Genomic DNA, 23,791 nt, shown 5'->3' with positions numbered 1-23,791 from the left:
AGGTTCGATAAGTATAATCCTTTATTACCTTTTGTTCAAAAGTATGAATTATCCATTTAGGCAAATTTGGGGAGGTTGGATGCATACTATGGCTTCTGTGGTTGACAAAGATTGGTGCTATTGGCGGTACACGGAAGCAATGAGGAGAGGAAAGCTGCTGCTTTGAAAGAGGAAGAAAATGAGCTGGAGGAACTGGGGTACCTTCATTGAGCTGGGAGGGGTCTCAAAATTGGGATTCATTTCTGAGCAGCTGCTGGTATGTCAGAGGCTTGGAATTGGCCTGGTAAATCTAAAACTGTCTCAACAGTGGTTAGCTGACCTCACCCAAGTTCCAAGCCGTACTCTGCCTGATCCTTTTTTCTTGAGCCCCAGAGCTAAAATGCTCTTGAGCTCTCTCCTATTGGTTGAGAAGACCAGTTGAAGTTCCCTTGCCCATGTTAGGAGGTGTACGCCTCCTGAACTAAAGATAGAAACAGCTGGCCCTTGCAGACAGCTAAAAGCCTCCAGACTAAGAGGTGTTCCCCACTCGGCAGCCAGACTCCTTGAAATACCCTTTCAGTAATTCTACCAACGTTCTCCATGTCTCTACTCTGCCATAACAAAGGCTGTGGGCAGCACTTTGACCCCAATGCCAACCTTCCTGGTGAGTAACTAATTCTGACTTTGCCAGGGGGCTCTGTGAGTGCTGGGGGAGTGGTCAGCTGTGGGCAGTCTGTTAAAGGAGCAGAGAAATTTAGTGTGTCTGCCCTAGTTTAATTGGTCTGGGTGGTCTTCAATCTTACTTTTATATTCTAAAGAAAAACCATGAGCATATTAATCTGTGGAAGAAGTAAGAGAAGTGATACTTGGTATAGTTGCCTTTCCTTGATCCTTCTGCTGGTATCCACAGATTCCTGTTGCCATCACCCTGGGGTCCCAATCTTCCATGATGCACTTAAGGTGAGGAGTAGGCAAGAGGGGATAGCAAGAGCATTTCCCAAAGGAAATACACCCAGGAATCTAAGCTGAGCTGGGTCTTTTGTTATCAGGGTTGGTCCTGCTGCCGGAAGCGAACTGTAGATTTCTCTGAGTTCTTAAACATCAAGGTAAATTATTTACTTCCTTGGATTCTGTCCCTAATAGAAGGATTCTATCCCTAAACCTTCTTTCCTTATCTGTACTAGGGCTGTACTGTGGGACCACACTGTGCTGAGAAGCTCCCTGAGGCTCCTCAACCTGAGGTGCCTGCCACAAGCAGTTCACTTCAGGAGCAAAAACCTCTGAATACGATTCCAAAGTCAGCAGAGACTTTGCGTCGGGAGAGGCCCAAGTAAAGAGGAGGAAGTCCCTGGGTTTTTCCTACATTCATGGAGCTTCCTAGAAGTGATTAATGGGTCACTGGGGCTTGGGGACTAGGGATAAGAGGAGGGCCAAGTGCCAGGGTTTCGTGTATATTTTATACCTTCGGGGAAATTTGTATCCAGAAATAATGTCTTTGCTTTAAGGTTGGTATGGGGGTGATGGGATAGGTATTTAAAGTCAATAGAGTAGATGGCCCCTCATAAATACGTAGTTATAATACAAGAGAGATTGTTGAGAATGACTTGATTTTTTTTTCTTTTTGGAAAAAAGCTTTAAAATGAGTTTTACATCAAGAAAAAGATGCAGTATTGGCAGCCAAACGGCTGTAGAGAATAAATTAATTCTGTGGAAGTAGCATGAGCAACAGAAGAAAGTCACATTAGGTCCACAATTAGAAGAGGACAAGGATATGATGCAGTTCTGCAAAGAAATGTAGATTGAGAGTGACTGAGTAGATGAGCAAAAAAGCCCTAGGGATTTCCCCAGGGTTCAGGGACTTGGGATGTCCACAAAGAAGATAATTGGCAATGGAGTTGCTACCCAACTTTTCCAACCCTGCCCCCACTTTCACCAGATTTCTCTGACACCATTACAACTGGTGGGAGTGTTGGAGCTAATGATCATGGTTAATGGGTCAGAACTAAATCACCCCACCCGTACCCCCTAGGTCAGAGTTGCCTCCAAAGCTGCTTCCCCTAAATATATCCCAAGCCCTGGAAATGGCATTGGAACAGAAGGAATTAGACCAGGAACCTGGAGCAGGTAAGTGGGTCCTTAGTAGGACAGGCTTTGCAGACTGGAATTTAGTGAAAGTGGCAATTAGGTGGAGGGAATAGATAGGTTCCTGACTCTGTTTCCTTTGCTCAGGACTTGACAGTAGTCTGATCCGGACTGGTTCCAGCTGCCAGAATCCAGGATGTGATGCTGTGAGTGAAAGCTTATAAGGGGTGCAAGCATGTGGCTGAGAGATACTATACCTGGGATGACGGCATAGATATGAGGCTGTGTGGGGTATACTTTAGAGTGACCTGATTCATCTGATTCTCCTTTACCCATCTTAGGTTTACCAAGGCCCTGAGAGTGATGCTACTCCATGTACCTACCACCCAGGAGCACCTCGATTCCATGAGGGGTGAGAGAGGGGACTGGGTAGGGTCTATAAGACCGGTTTCTCCCACCGTTGATCATAATATGGGAGTGGGGGCTCATGGGGAGGGGAAAGGAGATTCATTTGAATTATCCTCCTACCTCAGGATGAAGTCTTGGAGCTGTTGTGGCATCCAGACCCTGGATTTTGGGGCATTCCTGGCACAGCCAGGATGCAGAGTTGGTAGGCATGACTGGGGGAAGCAGGTAAGCCCCAGCTTTCTTGAACTTTTAATTAGAACCCAATTCCAGAAATAATTTCCCCTCCTTGTACCTCATGGCCAAGCTCTCTATCTCCTCCCTTTTGTACAAACCAAATAAGATTCTGCTTATCCTCAACAGCCTGGAGGCTTTGCCATATGAAGTAGTATTAATCTTTCTGAGAGTCTGTGTCTCTTCTCTAGACACACCTGAGAACTTCCCTTGGGTGAAGAGTTCATTCTTACCACACACATTTCACATCCTCTCTTTAGCTGCCAGCATCTTGCCGTCGTGATTGGCACCAGACGGATTCCTTAGTAGTGGTGACTGTATATGGCCAGATTCCACTTCCTGCGTTCAACTGGGTGAAGGCCAGTCAAACTGAGGTGAGGAATGTCTGATGCTGGTTGGGAGGCTGGTGAATTGGGTGATACTACAATTTTACAGGCAGAGTTGCTGTATGCAGCAAACATGTGGGCTCCATAGTCCCCTGAGAGGAAGAGCTAGTAGGTCAGGGCTATCTGGCTGACCTGTGGATATAGGGCTCACACCTCTGGCCTGGTTCTCTGTTGTAATAACTTGTTCTGACCTTCTAGGATTGTTACTACCCCTGTGATTCTTTTTTCTCAGCTCCATATCCACATTGTCTTTGATGGTAACCGTGTGTTCCAGGCACAGATGAAGCTCTGGGGGGTAAGTGAAGATAAGGGGCACAGGAGGGGGAGGAAGATGGGGTAAAAAGGACCAGACTGGAATGAATAGAGGGTGTCTTGAGGGAAGGAATTATAGTGGGAAAGTGGAGGTTTTCTCTTCATTTGCTTTGATATTCTTTCTCCCCCTTTCTCTTCCTTTTTTCTCTCTCCTCCTCCTTCTCCTCCTTCTTTCCTCTTTCTCTCTTTGTTACTATATCATTTTGTTCCTCCCCTGTCTTGTTCTGCCCACCTTACATTTGTTTATTTTTCTTTGTCATTCATTACCACCCCACCCTGACCCTAATCCCTTTGATTTCCTCATTTTCTTCTTCTTGTATTCCTCTATCTTTTCCTCCTCCTCAGGTCATAAACGTGGAGCAGAGCTCTGTCTCCTTGATGCCATCTCGGGTTGAAATCTCCTTGGTCAAGGCTGACCCAGGATCCTGGGCCCAGCTGGAGCACCCCGATGCACTAGCTGAGAAGGCTAAGGCAGAGGTTGGGTTAGAGATGGATGAGGAAGAATCTGAGGATTCAGATGATGATCTGAGCTGGACAGAGGAGGAGGAAGAGGAGGAAGCAATGAGGGAATAGTGACACCAGTCAAGTATCTAGATAGGACCTCAGTGGTTCCCTTAGAATCTCAGAGACCAGGATATGGTTGGCCATGTGGTGTCATTGAGCAGCAGCAGGCTGAAGGAGTGGAGAACAAAAGTGTCCAAACCATGCTGTTTTTTTCCCTGAAATAAATCTTGTATTCTGCAGTTTCACATAGTGTCGTTCTCTCACCTCACTATAAGATTGTCTTCATTCCCCCCAACTTCTGTGTGTCTTTAACACACGTGTGTGAAAACAAGCACATGTACATTCAATCTGTTCTTTACAATCACCAGGTAATCTACTCAGTACTTACTATGTGCCCAGTTGTGTGTTAGGTGGTTTAGAGCTATCTTTTTTTTTTTTTTAATATTCGATAAGAGCCATAACACTTTTTTTTAAAATTTATTTTTTATTTTTTTCCCCAGTGATTCATCAGTCAGTTTAGAGCTATCTGAGAAACAGAAGACTTATTTATTCCTCTCAGGAAAATTGTAGTCTGGCTGACAGACTAATCTACATGAAATAATAATAAACATTATCATGTAGCTTAACTGAGTGTTAAATTGTGCAGTACAGTTATTAAGAGCTATAGGAGTTGAGAGAGAGTGGAATGATTAATGTGGACTATAGTAGAAAGGGAAACCTCCATGGAAGAACATTTTTTTTAACAGCTTTGTTGGGATACAATTCACATATCATACAATTCACCCATTTTAAAGTGTAAAATTCAGTGTTTTTTTAAGTATACTCAGAGTTGTGCAACCGCAATAAATTTTCATCACTCCAAAAAGAAACCCTATACCCATTAGCAGTCAATACCAGTGTCCCCCCAAACTCATAGGTGTGGGCAATCACTAATGTACTTTCTGCCTCTATGGATTTACCTGTTCTGGATATTTCATATGACTGGAATCGTATAATATGTGGGCTTTTGTAAGAGGCTTCTTTCACTTAGCATATGTTTTCACAGTTCCACCATTTTGTAATGTGTATCAGTACCTCATTCCTTTTATGGCTGAATAATATTCCATTGTGCGGATATACCACATTATGTTTATTTCATCAATTGAGGTACCTTTGGGTTGTTTCCATTATTCTGAATAATGCTCCTATGAACATTTACATACAAGTTTTTATGTGGACTTTTCACTTCTCTTGGACATATACCTAGGAGTATAATTTCTGGGTCAAATGGTAACTTTAACCTTTTAAGAAACTGCCAGACTGTTTTCCAAAGAGGCTGTACCATTTTACATTCCCATCAGCAGTGTAAGGGTTCCAGTTTCTCCACATCCTCAATAACACTTGTTATTTGTCCTTTTTTATGGGTGTGAAGTGGAATTTCATTATGGTTTTAACTGCATTTCCCCAATGCTAATGATGTTGAGCATATTTTCATGTGCTTATTGGCCATTTGTGTTCTTACTTGGAGAAATGTCTATTCAAATCCTTTGCCCATTTGTTAACTTAGCTTGTCTTTTTATTGAGTGAGTTGTATGAATTTTTTTTTAAAGATTGTATTTATTTATTTGACAGAGAGAGACACAGTGAGAGAGGGAACACAAGTAGGGGGAGTGGGAGAGGGAGAAGCAGGCTTTCCGCTGAGCAGGGAGCCCGATGCGGGACTCAATCCCAGGACCCTGGGACCATGACCAGAGCCGAAGGCAAACGCTTAATGACTGAGCCACCCAGGTGCCCCAGAGTTGTACTAATTTTTTTACTATATTCTGGAGACAAGTCTCTTGTCAGATATATGACTTGGAAATATTTTCTCCCATTCCGTGTTTTGTCTTGCTACTTCCTTGATGGTGTCCTTCGGTACACAAAAGTTTTTAACTTCTATGAAGTTATTTATATGAAGAATCTATCTTTTCTTTGGTTGCTTATATTTTTGATGTCATAGCCAAAAAAAACCATTGCTTTATTCAAGGTCATGAAGAAGATTCGCTCCTATGTTTTCGAAGGGATTTATAGTTTTACATTTAGGTCTTTGATCCATTTTGAGTTATTTCTTACATGTGGCATGACGTAGGATTCCAACTTTATGTTTTTGCATATGGATATCTAGTTGTCCCAGCACCATTTGTTGAGAAGGCTATTCTGTCCCCATTGGATTGTCTTAGCACCCTAGTTGAAAATCAATTGACCAAAAATGTAAGGGGTAAGAGACACATTTTCAATGGAAATTTGTTGGAATGAGAAATTTGGATGGGTATGGAAGAGTGGGAAGAGCCAAGCTGAGGCTGGAAGGTGTTTTGTTTTATTTTTTGTGTTTTATTTTAAATTCCAGAAGTAATACATCGTCACTGTAAAATACTCAATGCAGAAGTATGTAGAGTAAAAAGTAAATGTTCTTCTTTAGACTTTTTCCAAGCTTAGTCCCTTTGCTGTTTGTAACCACTGCTAACATATCAGACAGAGGATGTGTTTAAGGGAGGGAACAAAAAAATTAGTTGAGTGTAGCTAGATTGGGAGGAGGCTAAAATCCTAGATGAAGGATTTTGAACATGATTTAAAAGAGAGTTAGAATTAAACTCTATCTCTGAAACTCATAGCATACTATATTGAATTTAAATAAAATAAAATTTAAGGGGCGCCTGGGTGGCTCAGCTGGTTAAGCAACTGCCTTCGGCTCGGGTCATGATCCCAGGGTCCTGGGATCGAGCCCCGCATCGGGCTCCCTGCTTGGTGGAAAACCTGCTTCTCCCTCTCCCATTCCCCCTGCTTGTGTTCCCTCTCTTGCTGTCTCTCTCTCTCTGTTAAATAAATAAATAAAATCTTTAAATAAAATAAAATTTAAAAAAGAGAGAAAGGCAGTGTAGGCCCTTTAAAAATGTAGATTCTTTTTTTAAAAGATTTTTTATTTACTCATTTGAGAAAGAGTGAGCATGAGCAATAGCATGAGCAGGGGTAGAGACAGAGAGAGGGAGAAGCAGACTCCCAGCTTAGCAGGGAGCCCAATGCAGGGCTCAATCCCAGGACCCTGGGATCATGACCTGAGCCAAAGGCAGACGTTTATTTTATTTTTTTTAAAGATGTTATTTATTTATTTGACAGAGAGAGACACAGCGAGAGAGGGAACACAAGCAGGGGGAGTGGGAGAGGGAGAAGCAGGCTTCCCGTGGAGCAGGGAGCCCGATGCGGGGCTCAATCCCAGGACCCTGGGATCATGACCTGAGCCGAAGGCAGACTCTTAACAACTAAGCCACCCAGGTGCCCCTAAAATGTAGATTCTTAATCAAAGGAATGATAATTTCTTTCCTGAGTCTCCTTTGAGTCAGATTTACTCCCTCAACAGGGTGACCAGGAATCTGGGAGATTCAAACTCTAAGAAACTTCACACTAGGAAGCTTCACCAAGCCTCAAAATGATATCAAATTCTTTTTTTTTTTCAAAGATTTTATTTATTTATTTGACAGAGAGAGACACAGCGAGAGAGGGAACACAAGCAGGTGGAGTGGGAGAGGGAGAAGCAGGCTCCCCACTGAGCAGGGAGCCCGATGCGGGACTCGATCCCAGGACCCTGGGATCATGACCTGAGCCGAAGGCAGACGCTTAACGACTGAGCCACCCAGGCGCCCCATCAAATTCTTTTCATAGCACCCTTTTCTCTCACTTCAGATTCAAGGAACATAAGGTCTCATTGGGAGCTAGAAGTAAGATGGAGGTGGGGGAACGGACATGGGCAGCAAAGGTAAGGGGTCACAGGATAGCATGGCTGAGGATTTGGAGATTGAGGCAAGATTAGGGGATATTGGAGAATGCATCCAGGGAATGCATCTCAACCTCACAGAGAAGTTTGATCAGAGTTAAAGGGGCTTCCTGGACTTCCAGGATATTCAGCATTTCTGGCTCATTTCTCTGCTCTCATTCTACGGATTTGAAGTACAAATAAAGTTTCCCTCTTGACCTGAACCTTTCAGGTCCTTTCAAACCCTGGCAGCAGTCTACTTTTAATGTCATTTTTCTACAGGTGAGTTGACATCAATAGGGGCTTTGATGGACATTTAAAAGATTTAGAGGTGTAGAATGCGTATAGAAAAGTGCAGAAAGTGCACTAATCTTAAATGTACAACTTTTTTCTATCTTATCAAAATCAGGGGACCAGCAGCTACTCAGATTTCCTGGAGAGGATGAAGGTGAGGAATCAAAAAGTTCAAGTAACCCTTGTTGTATATAAACTTGATCTATAAAATTTCAAGTTTATAGAATTAATAATGTAATGTACTTATTTTACGTAGTCCAAAGCCTAAAATGTAAGAAATTTTCAAGCAGGTGCATAACATTAATAATAACAACAACAATAACCATAGCTACTGTTTCTCATACAAACTAACCTGCTAGACACTATGCTAAGTGCTTTGCATGCGTTATCTCATTTACTTCCCTACTTCCCACCATCAAATGTACATATCTGTTCACATTAGCACAAATCCTCTCCTTACCTCCTTTACACTTCTTATTTCTTCCCATTGTACTTTGTATCCTCTTCCCTTATACCTTCCCAGGAACTTTATTACTACTAATTATCCTTTCTCTCTCCTGTTTATTCAACCTTTCCCTCTCATTGGATATTTTCATTGACATTTAAACATGCTCAAGTCTCCGATTCTACAAAAACAATTTCCCTTGACTACATAACCCTTTCCAACTGCTACTTAACTCCTTTCTCTCCTTTATAAGTGAACTTCTTGAAATAACTATTCATTTTCTATTTCCACCTTCTTATTCCCTTCAAAACACACTTCAATTTGGCTTCTATCCCACTCAGTCTGTGGTGATAAGGTCACTTTGGGCCATCAAGTCACTAAATCCAGTGGATACTTTTTAGTCCTTGTCTTACTTGATCTCACAAGCAAAAATTGGCACTCATGATGGTTTCTTCCTTGAAATAACATTCAATACATTGGCTTCTATGACCCATGGCTCCTCTTGGCTGTCCTCCTACTTCTCTGACCATTCCTTTCAGTCTCCTTTGCAGGCTCTTCGTTTTCTACCTGACCATCAAATGATGAAGTTCCTCAGGACATAGCCCTAGTCTTGCTCTCTTCTTATATATAACTCTTCTAGACATTTTCAATTATGCCCATGACTTCAAATACCACCCACATGCAGATGACTCACACATTTTTATCTCTAGGTCATATCTTTCCTTTGAGGTCCAGATTTGTATTTTACAGTAATAATAGCTAACACATATTTAGAACAGTGTTTGGCACATATAGTAAGTACTATATAAGTGTTTGCTATTGTTAGTACTATTACTCCTCTTTCTCTTCACCAAAAGCTTTCACTTCAGACTATTAGGAAAGTTGGGGTGTTTTTTTCTCTTGGAGAGGAGGGACACATCTTCAATATCCAATTTTATAATGTTTCAATAAGAAAATAAGATTTTCTTTTTTTTTTAAAGATTTTTATTTATTTATTTGACAGAGAGAGAGACAGAGAGAGAGGGAACACAAGCAGGGGGAGTGGGAGAGGGAGAAGCAGGCTTCCCCGCCAAGCAAGGAGCCCAACGCGGGACTCGATCCCAGGACCCCGGGACCATGACCCGAGCCGAAGGCAGACGCTAAATGACTGAGCCACCCAGACGCCCGAAAATAGGATTTTCTTGACAGTCAGGTTTTGCTAGTCCACAAAGTGATAACATATTTAACATACCATTGCCTCAGCTCTAGGATTAAGGGAGATTGTATTCACCTGCTGAAGGAATGAAGCATCATGTATAGAATGCCACTGTGCTAACCACTTCTACCCACATTATTTTACTTAATCCTCACACCTGCTCTGTGAGGTAGGTATTATTATCCCAAATTTTTATAGATGAGGAAACCAAGACTCAGGGCAGGAAATAGCTTGCTTGAAGTAACATAACTACTGATTAAAACTCAGTCATTGCTGAGAGCTGTCCTAGAGCCATTTGAGAATATCCAAAACCTAAGGACCCAACTGAGGTCTTAGAAGAGGGGTCTTAGAAGAGAAGCATAACACCAAGCCACTCTAGCCTAGCAGAGTCCCTTTGACAAGCCTATCTAGGAACCAGCGAAGCATTTGGTGGATCAGTGATATCTCACACTGATGTAACACCTTTCCAAAAATTTTTACACCAGATTCAGAGTTACTATTTCCGGGATCCTTGCCTCCACTGTCCGCTTTCTCCCTTTCTGCTCCCCAAGTCCCAGAACACTGCTACAGGGAGAACCGAGCAGACCAATATAAATTCATGCTGTCCAATTTCTACTTGGCCCTTGCAGCTGCTCAGCAACCCTTTTATTTGTCTCATACGTTCCCTGGCATTCTCCCCATAGAGGCTGTTCCCTGATCTTCCTCTTCTCAAATTCCAGCTCCTCCGGTTCCACTCCTTCAGACTAATACACACACTTTCATGAGACGCTTGACAATTCAATAACATTGTTCTAAAACTTTTTTTTTAGAGAATTTAAAACATGTGCAAAAGTAGACAGAATAGTATAATGAATCCCCATTTACCAAACACTCAGCTCCAACTAGTATCAGCTTTCACACACTCGTTTCATCTATCTCCTTTCCATATTATTTTGGAGTATATCCCAGACATGATATCATTTCATACTTAAATATTTTAGTATGTATCATTAAGAGGTAAGGATCCTTTTTTTTTTAAAAAGAATCATAGTTGTAATACCATTAGCACACATAAACAAGCAATATTCCCTTTAATATCATTAAGTGGCAATCAGTATTTAAATTTCCAATAGTTTCATAAATGTCAAAAGAATTTTTTACAGCTTTTTTGTTTGAATCGGTATCCAAGTAAAGCCTGCACATTGTGATTGGTGGATATGTGTTGTATGTCACTTTTATCTATTTTTTTAAGTAAGCTCTGCACCCACTGTGGGGCTTGAACTCATGACCCAGAGATCGAGTTGTATGCTCCACCCACTGAGACAGCCAGGCACCCCATATGTCACTTTTAAACTAAACGTTCCCTTTCATCTCTTTTTTTCCTTACAATTTTTTACTGAGGAAATCAGATTATTTTTCAGTAGAGTTTTGTCTGGGTTTTGCTGATTGCATCTCTGCTGTACAGTTTAAAATATTTCCTTGACCTCTGTTGTATATATTGGTAAAATCAGTGTCTGTACAATGCATCTTCTATATTCATTGTCCTATTTTCAGTGGGGTGGAGAAATTGTCCGTGTGACCAAAGAAGTGGAAGGTGTCTGGCTTGGCAAGTGACTCAGGAAAGAGCTAGGACTCTTTAGCAGTACTGAAACAGATGGTTGGGGTCAGAGCTCAATAAATAGTAACGGAGGTCCAGGCAAGATAGGATGGGTGAGGGGCCGTGCAGTGTCAGATTTCCACTCTGCTGGTATGTAGAGCAGGACAGGCAAGGAAGTGGTGATCAGGCTGAAGTCAGAACTGGAAAAGGAGATGTAGAACTTGAGGTAGCAGTTGGGATTATTTCTCAAGGGATTACTCTACTTGCTATACCCTGTTTTCTAAATATATCTTTTCCATTCGTTCCCACCTCTGTGCCTTTGCCTAGGATGTTTCCTCTGTTTGGAATATCATCTCCTTTGTCTCCACATATCCAAATCCTATTTATCTTTAATGACCAGTGCAAGTTCTTTGTTTTCCATATTTTTGCTTGTAGAATCATAAAATATCTCTGAAAGGATAAATAAGAGATCAAGAATATTGATTGCTTGGAGCGCTTGGGTGGCTCAGTTGGTTAGGCATCTGACTCTTGGTTTCAGCTCAGGTCGTGATCTCAGGGTCATAGGGATTGAGCCCTGCATCGGGCTCTGCACTCAGCACACAGTCTGCTCGAGATTCTCTCTAAATAAATAAATAAAACCTAAAAAAAAAAATGAATATTGATTGCTTTTCCAGGAAGGGAATTGGATGTCTAGAGGACAGGGCTGGAAGGGAGAAAGATATTGCTGATTTGTTGCAGGAGGGACACTGATGAAAGTGTCTGCTATGAATTCGGTAGAAGTAGAAGCAGGGAGATTGAGTAGAATGAGGAGGGTCTGGAACAGCCTCTGTGGGGAGAGTGCCAGGGAACATATGAGACAAATAAAGGAGTTGCTGAGTAGCTGCAAGGGCCAAGTTGAAATTGGACAGCATGAATTTATATTGGTCTGCTTGGTTCTCCCTGTAGCAGTGTTCTGAGATTTGGGGAGCAGAAAGGAAGAAAGGGGACAGTGAAAGCAGGGATCCCAAAGACCATAACACTGAATCTGGTGTAACTGGGAGATAATAACTGATCTGGATGTAGTGAGAGGTAAAGTACCTAGGGGTTCCACTGAGATTAGAGTTGAAGAGATCAGAGACGAACCAGTTGTTTGGAGAAGTGTTACATCAATGTGAGATATGAATGATTAACCAAGGGACTCATTGGTTTCCAGATAGGCTTGTCAAAGGGACTCTTCTAGGACTCCACTGGGGTCCTTAGGTTATGGATATTCTCAAATGGCTCTAGAACAGGGGTTTTAAGGTGGAATTCATCCCTGAAATTGGAGCTTCTGCAAGAGGCATGGTGGGAGGAGTAGCAAAAAATTAAACTACTCTTTATTGAGCCTTTAATGTGATCTAAGCTCTGTAATAAATCTGTCTATTCTGTTATCCTTTTCTGTCTCTATATAATATATACATGTATCTCAAATGAGAATATATTTAATTCTCAAAACAGTGTATCAAAAGCATTATTATTGTAATTTTTTTAAAGATTTTATTTATTTATTTGAGAGAAAAACAGAGATAGAGAGAGCACAAGCTGGGAGGAGAGGGAGAAGCAGGGAGCCAGACACGGGGCTTGATCCCAGGACCCTGGGATCATGACCTGAGCCAAAGGCAGACGCTTAACTGACTGAGCCACCCAGGCGCCCTTATTATCATTTTTATAAAATGAGGAAATTGAGCTTCAGGGGGATTACATAATTTTCCCTAGGTCACACAGCTATCAAGTGTCAGAGCCTGGGACAGAAATCTAGGTATTGACTACAAAGCCCGTGTTCTTTGGTGTTCCAGCAGTACTTTCTAGCAAACACCTCCCTCCCTCCACAAATGAATCCTATTTTGCCAGTGACATCTGTTATAAAATTATAGATGCATTATCACCAAAAATAGTTATACACTGAATTGAAAACTTTTGATGAGTAAAGAGTTAATTGAGTAGGATGGAAGAGATACTTAGAGGCAGTGAAACTAATTGAAGATAATTGGCAGTGGTCCAGGGGAGAAAGCTAAGACCCCAGACTAAGTGGGCATGATAGTAAGAATGGAGGAGAGAGTCACAGATGTAAGAGATATGTCTTAGGGCGCCTGGGTGGCTCAGTCGTTAAGCGTCTGCCTTCGGCTCAGGTCATGGTCCCAGGGTCCTGGGATCGAGTCCCGCATCGGGCTCCCTGCTCGGCGGGAAGCCTGCTTCTTCCTCTCGCACTCCCCCTGCTTGTGTTCCTGCTCTCGCTCTCTGTCAAATAAATAAAATCTTAAAAGAAAAAGAGATATGTCTTAGTTCAAGCTGCTATGACAAAGTATCATAGTCTGGGTAGTTTATAAACAACAGAGATTTATTTCTCATAGTTCTGGAGGCTGGAAGTCTGAGATCAGGGTACCAACACAGTTGAGTTCTGATGAGGGCCCTCTACTAGGTGGAGAGCAGAGAGAGGAAGCAAGCTCTCTCATGACTCTTATAAGGGTACTAATCTTATTTATGACCTCATCTAATCCTAATTACCTCCCAGAGGCCCTACCTCCTAATACCATTCATATTGTGGGGGGGTAGGATTTCAATATATGAATTATAAGGGGACATAATCAGTCTGTAACAAGATAGTTCCACAGGTAAGAATGAAAGTAATGTGGCTGTGCTGTTCTGTGTTTCTTGAACTTACACAACTCCCTCCCTCCCCAGTGCCTCTGTAATATCTGATCCCCCTGCCTGGAATAGTCTCCTTCCAGGTTTTTGAATAGCTGGCTCCTTCTTGTTATCCATGTCTCAGCTCGTGATAGGTAACCAATTCATTATCTTGAAAATTAATCAATAAAGGGAGAGAATCAAGCATTTATCCTGCCTTTCCTATCTGAATTGGGTAACAAAATAGATGGGGCGAAATGTCTTTTGACAAAACTATTCCAATGAATGAAAAGAAATAATAAAATCAGAACATCACTTTTTGGCAATCCTTGATAAATAGATAAAAATAGTAAGCATCAACGGCTTCTAAGATTATAAAGAGACAACAGATATTGTATCCATCCAATAGTCATACCAAAGAGATGGAACCCAAGTTTGATTTAGTCTTTGGATCCAGCTGCCAATTTGTAGGAAATAGACAGGAACTGCACAATGCCTGGGTAATCAGCAAAATCCACAGTGAGAAGCTTAACAGGTCAAACTGCTCAAGTTCTTCCACAAAAAAAAAAAAAAAAATCACCTCTCAGAGAGGCCTTTCTTGACCATCCCCTCTAAATTAGCACCTACTGTCCACGTTACTATCACATTACACCATTTGATTTTCCCCCATAGTCTTTATCATCAACTGAGGTTTCTTTACATGAGAAACAGTATAGCATTAACGGTTAAGAGGACAAACTATAACATCAGGCTGCCTGGGTTCAAATCTTGATTACTTAAGAGCTATGTGCCTCAGTTTCCCCAACTGTAAAATGGGATTAATAACAGTGCCTAGAGGGGCACCTGGGTGGCTCGGTCGTTAAGCGTCTGCCTTCAGCTCAGGTCATGATGCCGGGGTCCTGGGATCGAGCCCCGCTTCCCCCTCTCCCACTCCCCCTGCTTGTGTTCCTGCTCTCGCTGTCTCTGTCAAATAAATAAAATCTTTAAAAAAAAAAGTGCCTAGATCATAAGGTCATTAGTAGTATTAAATGAGTTAACATATCTAAAGAGCTTAGTACAGTGTCTGGTATAGGGTAAACATTATAAAAATGTTAACACTATTAATGCATAATCAGTTTTTTATTTGTACATTATTTCTTTCACTAGAATATAAGTCTGTATTTATGCACTATTCCCAGAACCTAAAACTGCCTAGCACATATATAATACATGCTCAATAAATATTTGTTGAATGAAGGGCCTGGATTAGAGTGGCAAAGAATAGACAAGAAAGAGACACATAAGATATTATTTTAAAAGAAGAAACAAACCTTGGACTTGGTGATTTTTTTTTTCTGATATGGGATGGAATGGTATAAGATGACTACTCCAAGGCTTCAAGTTTAAGTAATAGGTAGAAGGCTAGTGCTTTTAACAAAAATAGGAGAAGTGGGAACTAGAGCTAATATTTGAATATTCTGATAATTTTATTTTAGATATGAGTTTGAAATTATGGCAAAATATGAGTAGAAATGCTAGCAGGAAGTTAATTGTAAATACAAAATTAGAATTCATGAGAAAAGCCAGCACTGAAAATAGATTTGAGTATCATCTTCATCAATATGAGACTTAAATATTCAACTTTCATCTTTAAAAAAACAACAACTGCAAAAGTGAATAAAATGGAAAATAAAATATTTGAACCCTTAAATTTATCCTTCAGAGGAAGTCACTGTTAGTTTGGTGTGTATCCTTTCAAACATTTTCTATGCATTTGCAAACATATTGGCATATAACATGTAGGGACATAGTAAAAGTCCAAGTGGCAATCTATATACATATGGAGAAATTTTTTTTTCTTTTTGGCCAATTTGAAATCATTCTATATTTTTCCATTGCTTGCTTAATCATTAAATATGTCACTCTATAGTCCTTGAAGATATTTCCATGTCAGTATGTATAGATCTCTGACATTCTTTTTTGTGCTGCATAGTACTTGATTGTACATATATGCCATAATTTATCTATCTGTTCCCCTACTGATGGACACTTAGGTTGTTTCCAGTTTTTTGTTATTACAAATTATGCAGCAATGAAAATCATTTTACATGTATCTTTACTGTTTGTGCTAATATTTCTTTTTTTTTAAGATTTTATTTATTTATTTATTTATTTGAGAGAGAGAGAGAGAGAGAGAGAGAGAGAAACAGCATGAGAGGGGAGAGGGTCAGAGGGAGAAGCAGGCTCCCCGCTGAGCCGGGAGCCTGATGTGGGACTCGATCCCAGGGCTCCGGGATCATGACCTGAGTCGAAGGCAGTCGCTTAACCAACTGGGCCACCCAGGCGCCCTTTGTGCTAATATTTCTTAAAGATAGATTCTTAGAAGTGGAATTGCTGAAAAGAAGACATACATTTTTATATATCTTATATATCTAAAGAAGACATATATATTTTTATATATCTAAAATGTTAATAGAGGGGAGCCTGGCTGGCTCAGTCAGAAGAGCACATGACTCTTGATCTCAGGTCATGAGTTTGAGCCCCACGTTGGCATAGAGATTACTTAAAAAATAAATTTTAGGGATGCCTGGGTGGCTCATTTGGTTAAAGGTCTGCCTTCAGCTCAGGTCATGATCCCAGGGCCCTGGGAATGAGTCCCACATCGGGCTCCTTGCTCAGCGGGGAGCCTGCTTCTCCCTCGGCCTGCCGCCCCCTGCTTGTGTGTGCTCTCTGTCTCTCTCCCTCTCTCTGGCAAATAAATAAAACCTTTAAAATAAATAAATTAATTAATTAACTAGTTAATTAATTAATTTTTAAAAATGTTAATAGGGGAGCACCTGGGTGGCTCAGTCGGTTAAAGCGTCTGCCTTCAGCTCAGGTCATGATCCCGGGGTCCTGGGATCGAGCCGCATATCAGACTCCTTGCTCAGTGGGGAGCATGCTTCTCCTGCTCCCTCTCCTGCTCCCTCTTGCTTCTCACCCTGCTTGTGTTCTCTCTCTCTCAAATAAATAAATAAAATCTTTTAAAAAAGTAAAATATGTTAACAGGTACTATTCAATTTCCCTCCACAAAAACTATTCCAATTTACATGGCCATCCAGCAATGTATGAGGTACCAGTTTCCCTAATAACCTCATCAATACTTTGTTATCAATTAAAAAATATTTATCAACCAGATGTACAAATGATGGTATCTCATTTTTATTTTGCATTTCCTCTGATTACAAGAAAGGGTGAGGGGCAGCTGGGTGGCTCAGTTGGTTAAGCATTCAACTCTTGATTTCGGCTCAGGTCACGATCTCAGGGTCCTGGGATCAAGCCCCAAGTGGAGCTCTGTGCTCAGCAGGGAGTCTACTTGAGATTCTCTCTCCCTCTTCCCATCCCCTACTTGCAATCTCTATCGAATAAATAAGATCTTTAAAAAAAAAAAAAACAAGGGTGAGGGGCGCCTCGGTGGCTTAGTCGTTAAGCGTCTGCCTTCGGCTCAGGGCCTGATCCCAGAGTCCTGGGATTGAGCCCCGCCTCGGGCTCCCTGCTCAGCAGGAAACCTGCTTCTCCCTCTCCCAGTCCCCGCTTGTGTTCCCTCTCTCACTGTCTCTCTGTCTCTCTCTGTCAAATAAATAAAATCTTTTAAGAAAATAAAAATAAAAAACAAAGGGTGAGCATTTTCTTTTTTACTGAATATTCATATACAGACTTTCAATTAAACTTAGTTTTCACTGGCACCTGGGTGGCTCAGTTGGTTGAATGTCTGCCTTTGGCTCGGGTCATGATCCCAGGGTTCTGGGATTGAGTCCCACATTGGGCTCCCTGCTCGGCAGGGAGCCTGCTTCTCTAAAAAATATTAAATGAATAAATAAACAAACTAACTAAACTAATTAACTAACTTAGTTTTCAGCCCCATGTGTCATGCTCATTTTCTTGTTTTCCTAGATCCTGGAGCCTTTCCATAGTTTTCGTGGTAAAACTGCCCCTTCTCATCTGTATCCTTTTTTTTTTCCTCAGTTTTTTTAAGTAGGCTCCATGCCCAGCGTGGAGCCCAACGCGGGGCTTGAACTCACAACCCTGAGATCAAGACCTGAGCTGAGATTGAGAATTGGACACTTAACTTACTGAGCCACCCAGGCACCCCCTGGGTGGCTCTGTATCCTTTGCACTAGGCCAGAATTTCTTCCTAGCTACTATTTCGGGTACCGTTTCTCAAATGGCTTTCCTGCTTCTAGAGAACACCTGGAACTTTTTGTCCTTTGTGTTTGTACATATTTTATATATTAGTATACTTTTAGTGGTGTCTCAGAAGGGCTCTGAAATGCTATATTTGTCATAATAAATTCCCACATAAGGGGCACCTGGCTGGTTCAGTCAGTGGAGCATGCAACTTGGTCTTGGGGTTGTAAGTTCGAGCCCCAACTTGGGTATAGAGATTACTTTAAAAAATAAATTCCCACATTTAACTGCCTCTCTATTTAGTTCCACTTGTTTGTCTATTCTTTCTTATTTTTTTATTTTTTAAAGTATTCTGTACACCCAACATGGGGCTCCAATTCATAACCCCAAGGTCAAGAGTCTCATGCTCTACCAAGTGAGCCAGCCAGGCACCCCTGTTTGTCTATTCTTGAAGCATATCACACCTTTATATAGTAATTTTATATCTGGTAGGCAAGTCTTCTCATTTCTTTTTTCTATCTTTTAAAAAAGTTTCTTGGCTTTTTCTGAACATTCTTTCAGATAAACTTCAGAACCAACTTGTCTGGTATTCCCACCCTACCCCCCCAATCTCAATGAGATTGTTATGGAAATTTATAGTTATTTGAAATTTTTTTCAATTGTAAAACCTCTTATTCAGGAATATTACATATAGCCTTCAGCAATATTTTGTAGTTTTATTCATGTAAATGTTTTATACATATCTTTTTTGTGTGATTTTATTTTTAAGTAATCTCTACATCCAACATGGGGCTTGAACTTACAACCCTAAGATAAGAGTCAGATGCTCTACTGACTGAGCCAGACAGGCACTCCTTTTTGTACATTCCTTGTTGGATTTACTTCTGTCATTTTTTTCCATTACTATGAATGGGATCTTTTTCCCCATTATATTTTCTAATTGGATATTTTAATACAAAGAAATTTTTTATAGAGAAGTTATTGATTTCAAACAAACTCTTCCTGTTTAATTTTAATTATTTCTCAGTTGATTTTCTTAGATTATATATCCTATGTAAACAAGGACATTTTATGACTCTTCCTTTAAAATATTTATAACTTTTATCTTCTTTTGTCTTTAATGTTTTCACTAGAACCTGTAGAACAATGTTGAGTAGTGGTATTTGTAAAAACAGGTGAGTATTCTTGATTTGTTCTGACTTTAAGGTGAATGCCACTAATATTTTGCTATTGAGTATGATGATTGTCATTGTTATCTATACTCTATCAAGTTGTAAATTCTCTTGTTCCTAGCCTACTGAGAAAATATTTTTAAGGTACTACAAACACAAGCTAAAAAATTCAAATAGTACAAAAGGGTAGCTGAAGAGTTGCCCATCTCTATTCCCCAGTTTCCCAATTCCCTTACTGAGAAGCTATTCCTATTAACAATTTTTATGTGAACTACCAGAAATAAATCAATGCAGATATAAGAATATATGTAAAAAAATATGTATGTGAATATGTTATTTTTTACACAAAGAGTGTTGTACTATAACAACCTTCTAAACCCTGTGGGTTTGTTGTTGTTGTTGATAAATCAGCTGTCAGTCATTTCTTTGTAGGTAATCTATCTTTTCTTTTTAGCTCTTTTTTTCCCTACTTTCATTATGAAAAATTTCAAACATACAAGAGTAAAGACAATAGTATACTGAATCCCCATGTACCTGTCACCCAGCTTCAGTGATTACTAACTCATGGCCAATCTTGTTTCATCTATATTCCCCTAACACCTGCTCCCCAACCTGCACACCAATGTTATTCTGAAGCAAATATCAGACATTGTATTACTTCATTTTATCCATAAACATTTTGGTATGTATCTCTAAGATATAAGGACTTTTATTAAACATTGCAATAAAACCATCACAATTCTTTAACTATCATCAAATGTTATAGTCACTGTTAACATTTTCCTGATTGTCTCATAAACATTTATGTGTTTATTTTGAGTTTGTTGTCAAGGATTGTCAGGCTATACATTGCAATTGGTTGATGTTTCTTAAATCTCTTAATCTATAGGTGCCCCTTCCTTCTCCCCCTCCCTTTATTGTCCCACGGGATTTATTTGTTGAAGAAACTGGGTGGTTCTTCCTGTAGTGCTTCCTATAGAATGGATTTTAGTGATTGCATCCCTGTGGTGTTGTTCCCCTGTTCTTTTTATTTCCTGAATATTGATTAGATCTAAGGCTTGATTAGATTTAGATTCCAGTTCTATTTTTTTCCTCTTTTGGGGGGCAAGAATATGTCATAGGTAGTGTCGTATACTTTTATAAGTAGGTAACAAGTTTCTTGCTCCTTTTAAGATACTCTCTTTGATGTTCTGAAGTTTCACTACAGTGTGTCTGGGTGGGGATTTCTTTTTTTGTTTCTTTTTCATGTTTGGGATTCCTGAATTTTGGAGATTGGCATCTTTCACCAATTCTCAGCTATTTTTTTCTTCAAATACTGCTGTTCCACTGTTTTCTCTATTCTTCACCTGAACTCCAGTTGGACATCACCTGTAAGCATGGGGCCTTTTAAACTTAGGCCGTAGGTGGGTGCTTGGGTGGCTCAGTTGGTTAAGCATCTGACTCTTGGTTTTGGCTTAGGTCATGATCTCGCAGTGGTAGGATCAGGCTGCATCATGCTCTGTGTTCAGTGCCGGGCGGGGTGGGGGTGGTTCTGCTTCAGATTCTCTCCCTCTCCCTCCTGCTCACTCTCTGTCAAATAAACAAACAAACTTAAGCTATAGGCCACCAGAGATCAGATGACTTCAGGGCAAAAGTCTGCTCCAGAACCTACCCAGCCGAGTTGTGCTTATTCATTGTTTCCTGTACTTTACTCTCAGTGTACCATATATATGTATATGGATGGAGATATACATATCTGTACACACTTAAAAATATATCTTGAAATTCATTCCATATCACTGTATAATCTACCTCATTCCTTTCTCTTTTCTCTTTTTTTTTTTAAAGATTTTATTTACTTGACAGAGAGAGACAGCGAGAGAGGGAACACAAGCAGGGGGAGTGGGAGAGGGAGAAGCAGGCTTCCCGCTGAGTAGGGAGCCCGATGCGGGGCTCGATCCCAGGACCCTGGGATCATGACCCGAGCCCAAGGCAGCCGCTTAACCGACTGAGCCACCCAAGCGCCCTAGTTCATTCCTCTTTTTCATATATTGAGGTATAACTTACATTTTAGTAAAATTTATGTATCTTAAGAGTATATTTTTATATGTGTATACATTTATGTAACCTCCCCCCCAGGTCTAAATATAGAACATTTACAGCACCACAGAAGGCTGGCTCCTTGTGCTCCCTCTTTTTACCCACTCCCAAGATTAACTACATTCTGACTTCTATGGTCATAGATTAGTTTTGCCTATATTTGAATTTCATATCAAGGGTATGTACGCTTTTTGCCTCTAATTTCTTTCATTCAACATTTTCTGTGAGCTTCATCTATGTTGTTGAATATATCAGTAGTTCTTTTTCATTGTTGTGTAGAATTCTACCTTCTTTAAATTAACTTCCATTTTATGGATATATCATAATTTAGTTAACCAATCCTCTATTGATGGACATTTAAGTGTTTTTTTTCAGTCTTTTGTTACCACAAACACTGCATGTTTATTCATGTATCTTTGCCAATATGTGTAAGTATATCGGTAGGATAAAATCTTAGATATGTTGTGAGTGCTAGGTGAAAGATTATGTGCATTATTAATTTTTTGAAGATTTTATTTATTTATTTATTTGAGAGAGGGGAGAGGAGAAGAGGGAGAGGGACAAGCAGACTCCGCACTGAAGGTGGAGCCTGATGTGGGGCTTGATCCCACAACCCTGAGATCATGACCTGAGCCGAAATCAAGAGTTGGGCCCTTAACTGACTAAGCCACACAGGCGCCCTGTGCATTATTAGTTTTAATAAATAATGCCAAATTGCCTTCAAAGAGGATGTATTATATTAAATAACAATATATGTGAGGGCCTGTTTCCCAACATCTTTGCCAACTATTAACAAATATTTTTATCTTTGCTGATCTGACAGGTAACACATAGAAACACGTAGTTAATACATATTTTTTGACTAAAAATACATGCACATGGTAAGAAAATCCAAGCAATATAAAAGGATATACAATGAAAGTTATATATTACCCCTCCTCCTAGTCCCTAGTTCCCCTGGTTCCCTTTCCAGACTACCACTATTGTCGGTCTCTCATGAATCTTCCAGATACATTCTGTGCAAACCATGCATATGCAAGTATAAATGGGTGTATGTGTGCACATGTGTTTGGATATCTCTATCTGGCACGTACTTTGATGAAAACAAGTTTACTTTCCCCCTTCCCCTTAAAAACCTATCTATATCTGTATATCTGTATCCATTTCTTCTCTTTTTTTCACAAATGGCAGCAGGCTATTCACTCTGCTTTTTTCATTTAACATATCTTTGAGATTGTGTCATAATACATTTACAGCTGCCTTTTCTTTTTTATGGTTATATCACTTATTTAACCAGTTCCAGGCATTTTCGTTGTTTTCAATATCCTGTTATTATAATCTCCTTGAACACACTTATTTGTATACATCTGACACTATATTTATAGGATAAATTCCTAGAAGTATGGTTCCTGGATCAAAGTGGTTAGTGGCTGCTGTGATTCCCTGCCCAAAATCCATTCTGCATCTTCCCCATTGTTTAATGGTCATAAAGTTTGTAATTGATCTCAGCCCCAGCTTCTCGCTGGGGTGCACCACCCTCCTAACCCAATCAAGGTAAGCCCATCCCCCATGCTTAGTGATTGGTTCTGACTACCCAGGCCATAGCCAATGAATGCAAACCATTGTCCTGTCAAGGGGATTGCTCAGGAATGGACCATTGACCCAATTCAAGTTAATGAAATGTTAGAGGATGTTTGTTGAAGTATTTGGGAGAAGGTTTTTGGTTTTGGTTTTGTTCTTTGCTCTTCTGAGACAGATAACAGAAGCCAACTTTGTCTCTTCTTTTGGACAGTGTGGTATGGCTGATGTGAAGCCTTCAAATGCTACAGCCCTTTTGCTACCAAGAAGGAAGTCAAATCTATGATGAAGTTCATACTTTGGAAGACAGATCTGACAGAAAGAAATTAGGTCCTTGGTGACATTGTTGATCCATGGAATCAAATCAACTGCAGAGTTCTCTCATCCCCTGGAATTTGCATTTGTATGGGAACCAATAAATCCTCTTTATTGTTTAAGCCTATTGGAGTTGGGTTTTCTGTTACCAATAAAAAGGCATATGTACTTTAAAAGTTTTTGATAAGTCGCCTTCCCAAAGTTATAACAATTTACAATGCCAACAACAAAATACAAGGGTGTCTATTTCGCCCCACCCTTGCCAAAACAATGTATTGTCAAACTTTCTGATATTGCCATTTCTACTGGAAAAGAGTGTTATCTCATTGTATTTTTAACATGATCTTTTTATCATGAGTAAGGTTAAGCTTCTTTCTAATATATTTCAAAGTCACATATATTTCCTTTATGTGTATGTGAATATATGTGTATATTGCTCATGTCCTCTGCCTAGTTTTCTATTTTTCTTTTTCTTATTGCTTCATAGAAGCTTTTTGTATACTAAGAAAATCAGGCCTTTGTCAAATGGGTTGTAATATTTTTTCCGAGTTTCTCCTTTGGCTTTTGACTTTACTTTTATTTCGTTTTTTTTTTTTAATTTGCATTTATTCTATGCAGAATTTTACCCCCGGGCCATAAGTTTTTGTTACTTCAGTTTCTTCTGTGATACCTGTTTCTTC

At 40.1% G+C, this 23,791-nt stretch overlaps 1 protein-coding gene across 6 annotated transcripts; it reads left to right on the top strand.

The window, feature by feature from the left end:
- The first annotated feature begins 55 nt into the window (after positions 1-55).
- ITGB1BP2 (integrin subunit beta 1 binding protein 2) lies at positions 56-23,238 on the top strand. 6 transcript variants are annotated; one of them, XM_027609198.2, is made up of 12 exons: positions 658-939; positions 1,029-1,085; positions 1,164-1,309; positions 2,009-2,103; positions 2,209-2,267; positions 2,403-2,473; positions 2,595-2,694; positions 2,961-3,074; positions 3,319-3,381; positions 8,078-8,116; positions 19,101-19,142; positions 23,011-23,210. In XM_027609198.2, exons 1-11 carry the CDS (start codon positions 805-807, stop codon positions 19,107-19,109), a joined length of 888 nt encoding a protein of 295 aa, XP_027464999.2. In that variant the 5' UTR covers positions 658-804; the 3' UTR covers positions 19,110-19,142; positions 23,011-23,210. The 6 variants fall into 6 exon arrangements, with proteins under 6 accessions (XP_027464996.2, XP_027464999.2, XP_027464997.2 ...); XM_027609195.2 differs by lacking the exons at positions 8,078-8,116; positions 19,101-19,142; positions 23,011-23,210 and adding exons at positions 56-643; positions 3,744-4,216 and having other exon boundaries at positions 890-939; XM_027609196.2 differs by lacking the exon at positions 19,101-19,142 and having other exon boundaries at positions 23,011-23,220.
- Positions 23,239-23,791: the final 553 nt, after the last annotated feature.

The sequence above is a fragment of the Zalophus californianus genome, chromosome X (assembly GCF_009762305.2).
Source record: "Zalophus californianus isolate mZalCal1 chromosome X, mZalCal1.pri.v2, whole genome shotgun sequence".
Taxonomy (NCBI): Eukaryota; Metazoa; Chordata; class Mammalia; order Carnivora; family Otariidae; genus Zalophus; species Zalophus californianus.
Note: the sequence above shows the minus strand (reverse complement) of the source record. Positions and strands in the feature narration are given on the sequence as shown.

Bases quoted from the DNA above. Each gene is read 5' to 3' on its own strand.
- ITGB1BP2 (XM_027609194.2), top strand. From the start codon at position 805: ATGAGCATATTAATCTGTGGAAGAAGTAAGAGAAGTGATACTTGGTAT. The intron at 2,695-2,960 runs GTAAGCCCCAGC...TCCTCTCTTTAG, and splicing joins GGCATGACTGGGGGAAGCAG to CTGCCAGCATCTTGCCGTCG. The intron at 3,075-3,318 runs GTGAGGAATGTC...CTTTTTTCTCAG, and splicing joins TGAAGGCCAGTCAAACTGAG to CTCCATATCCACATTGTCTT.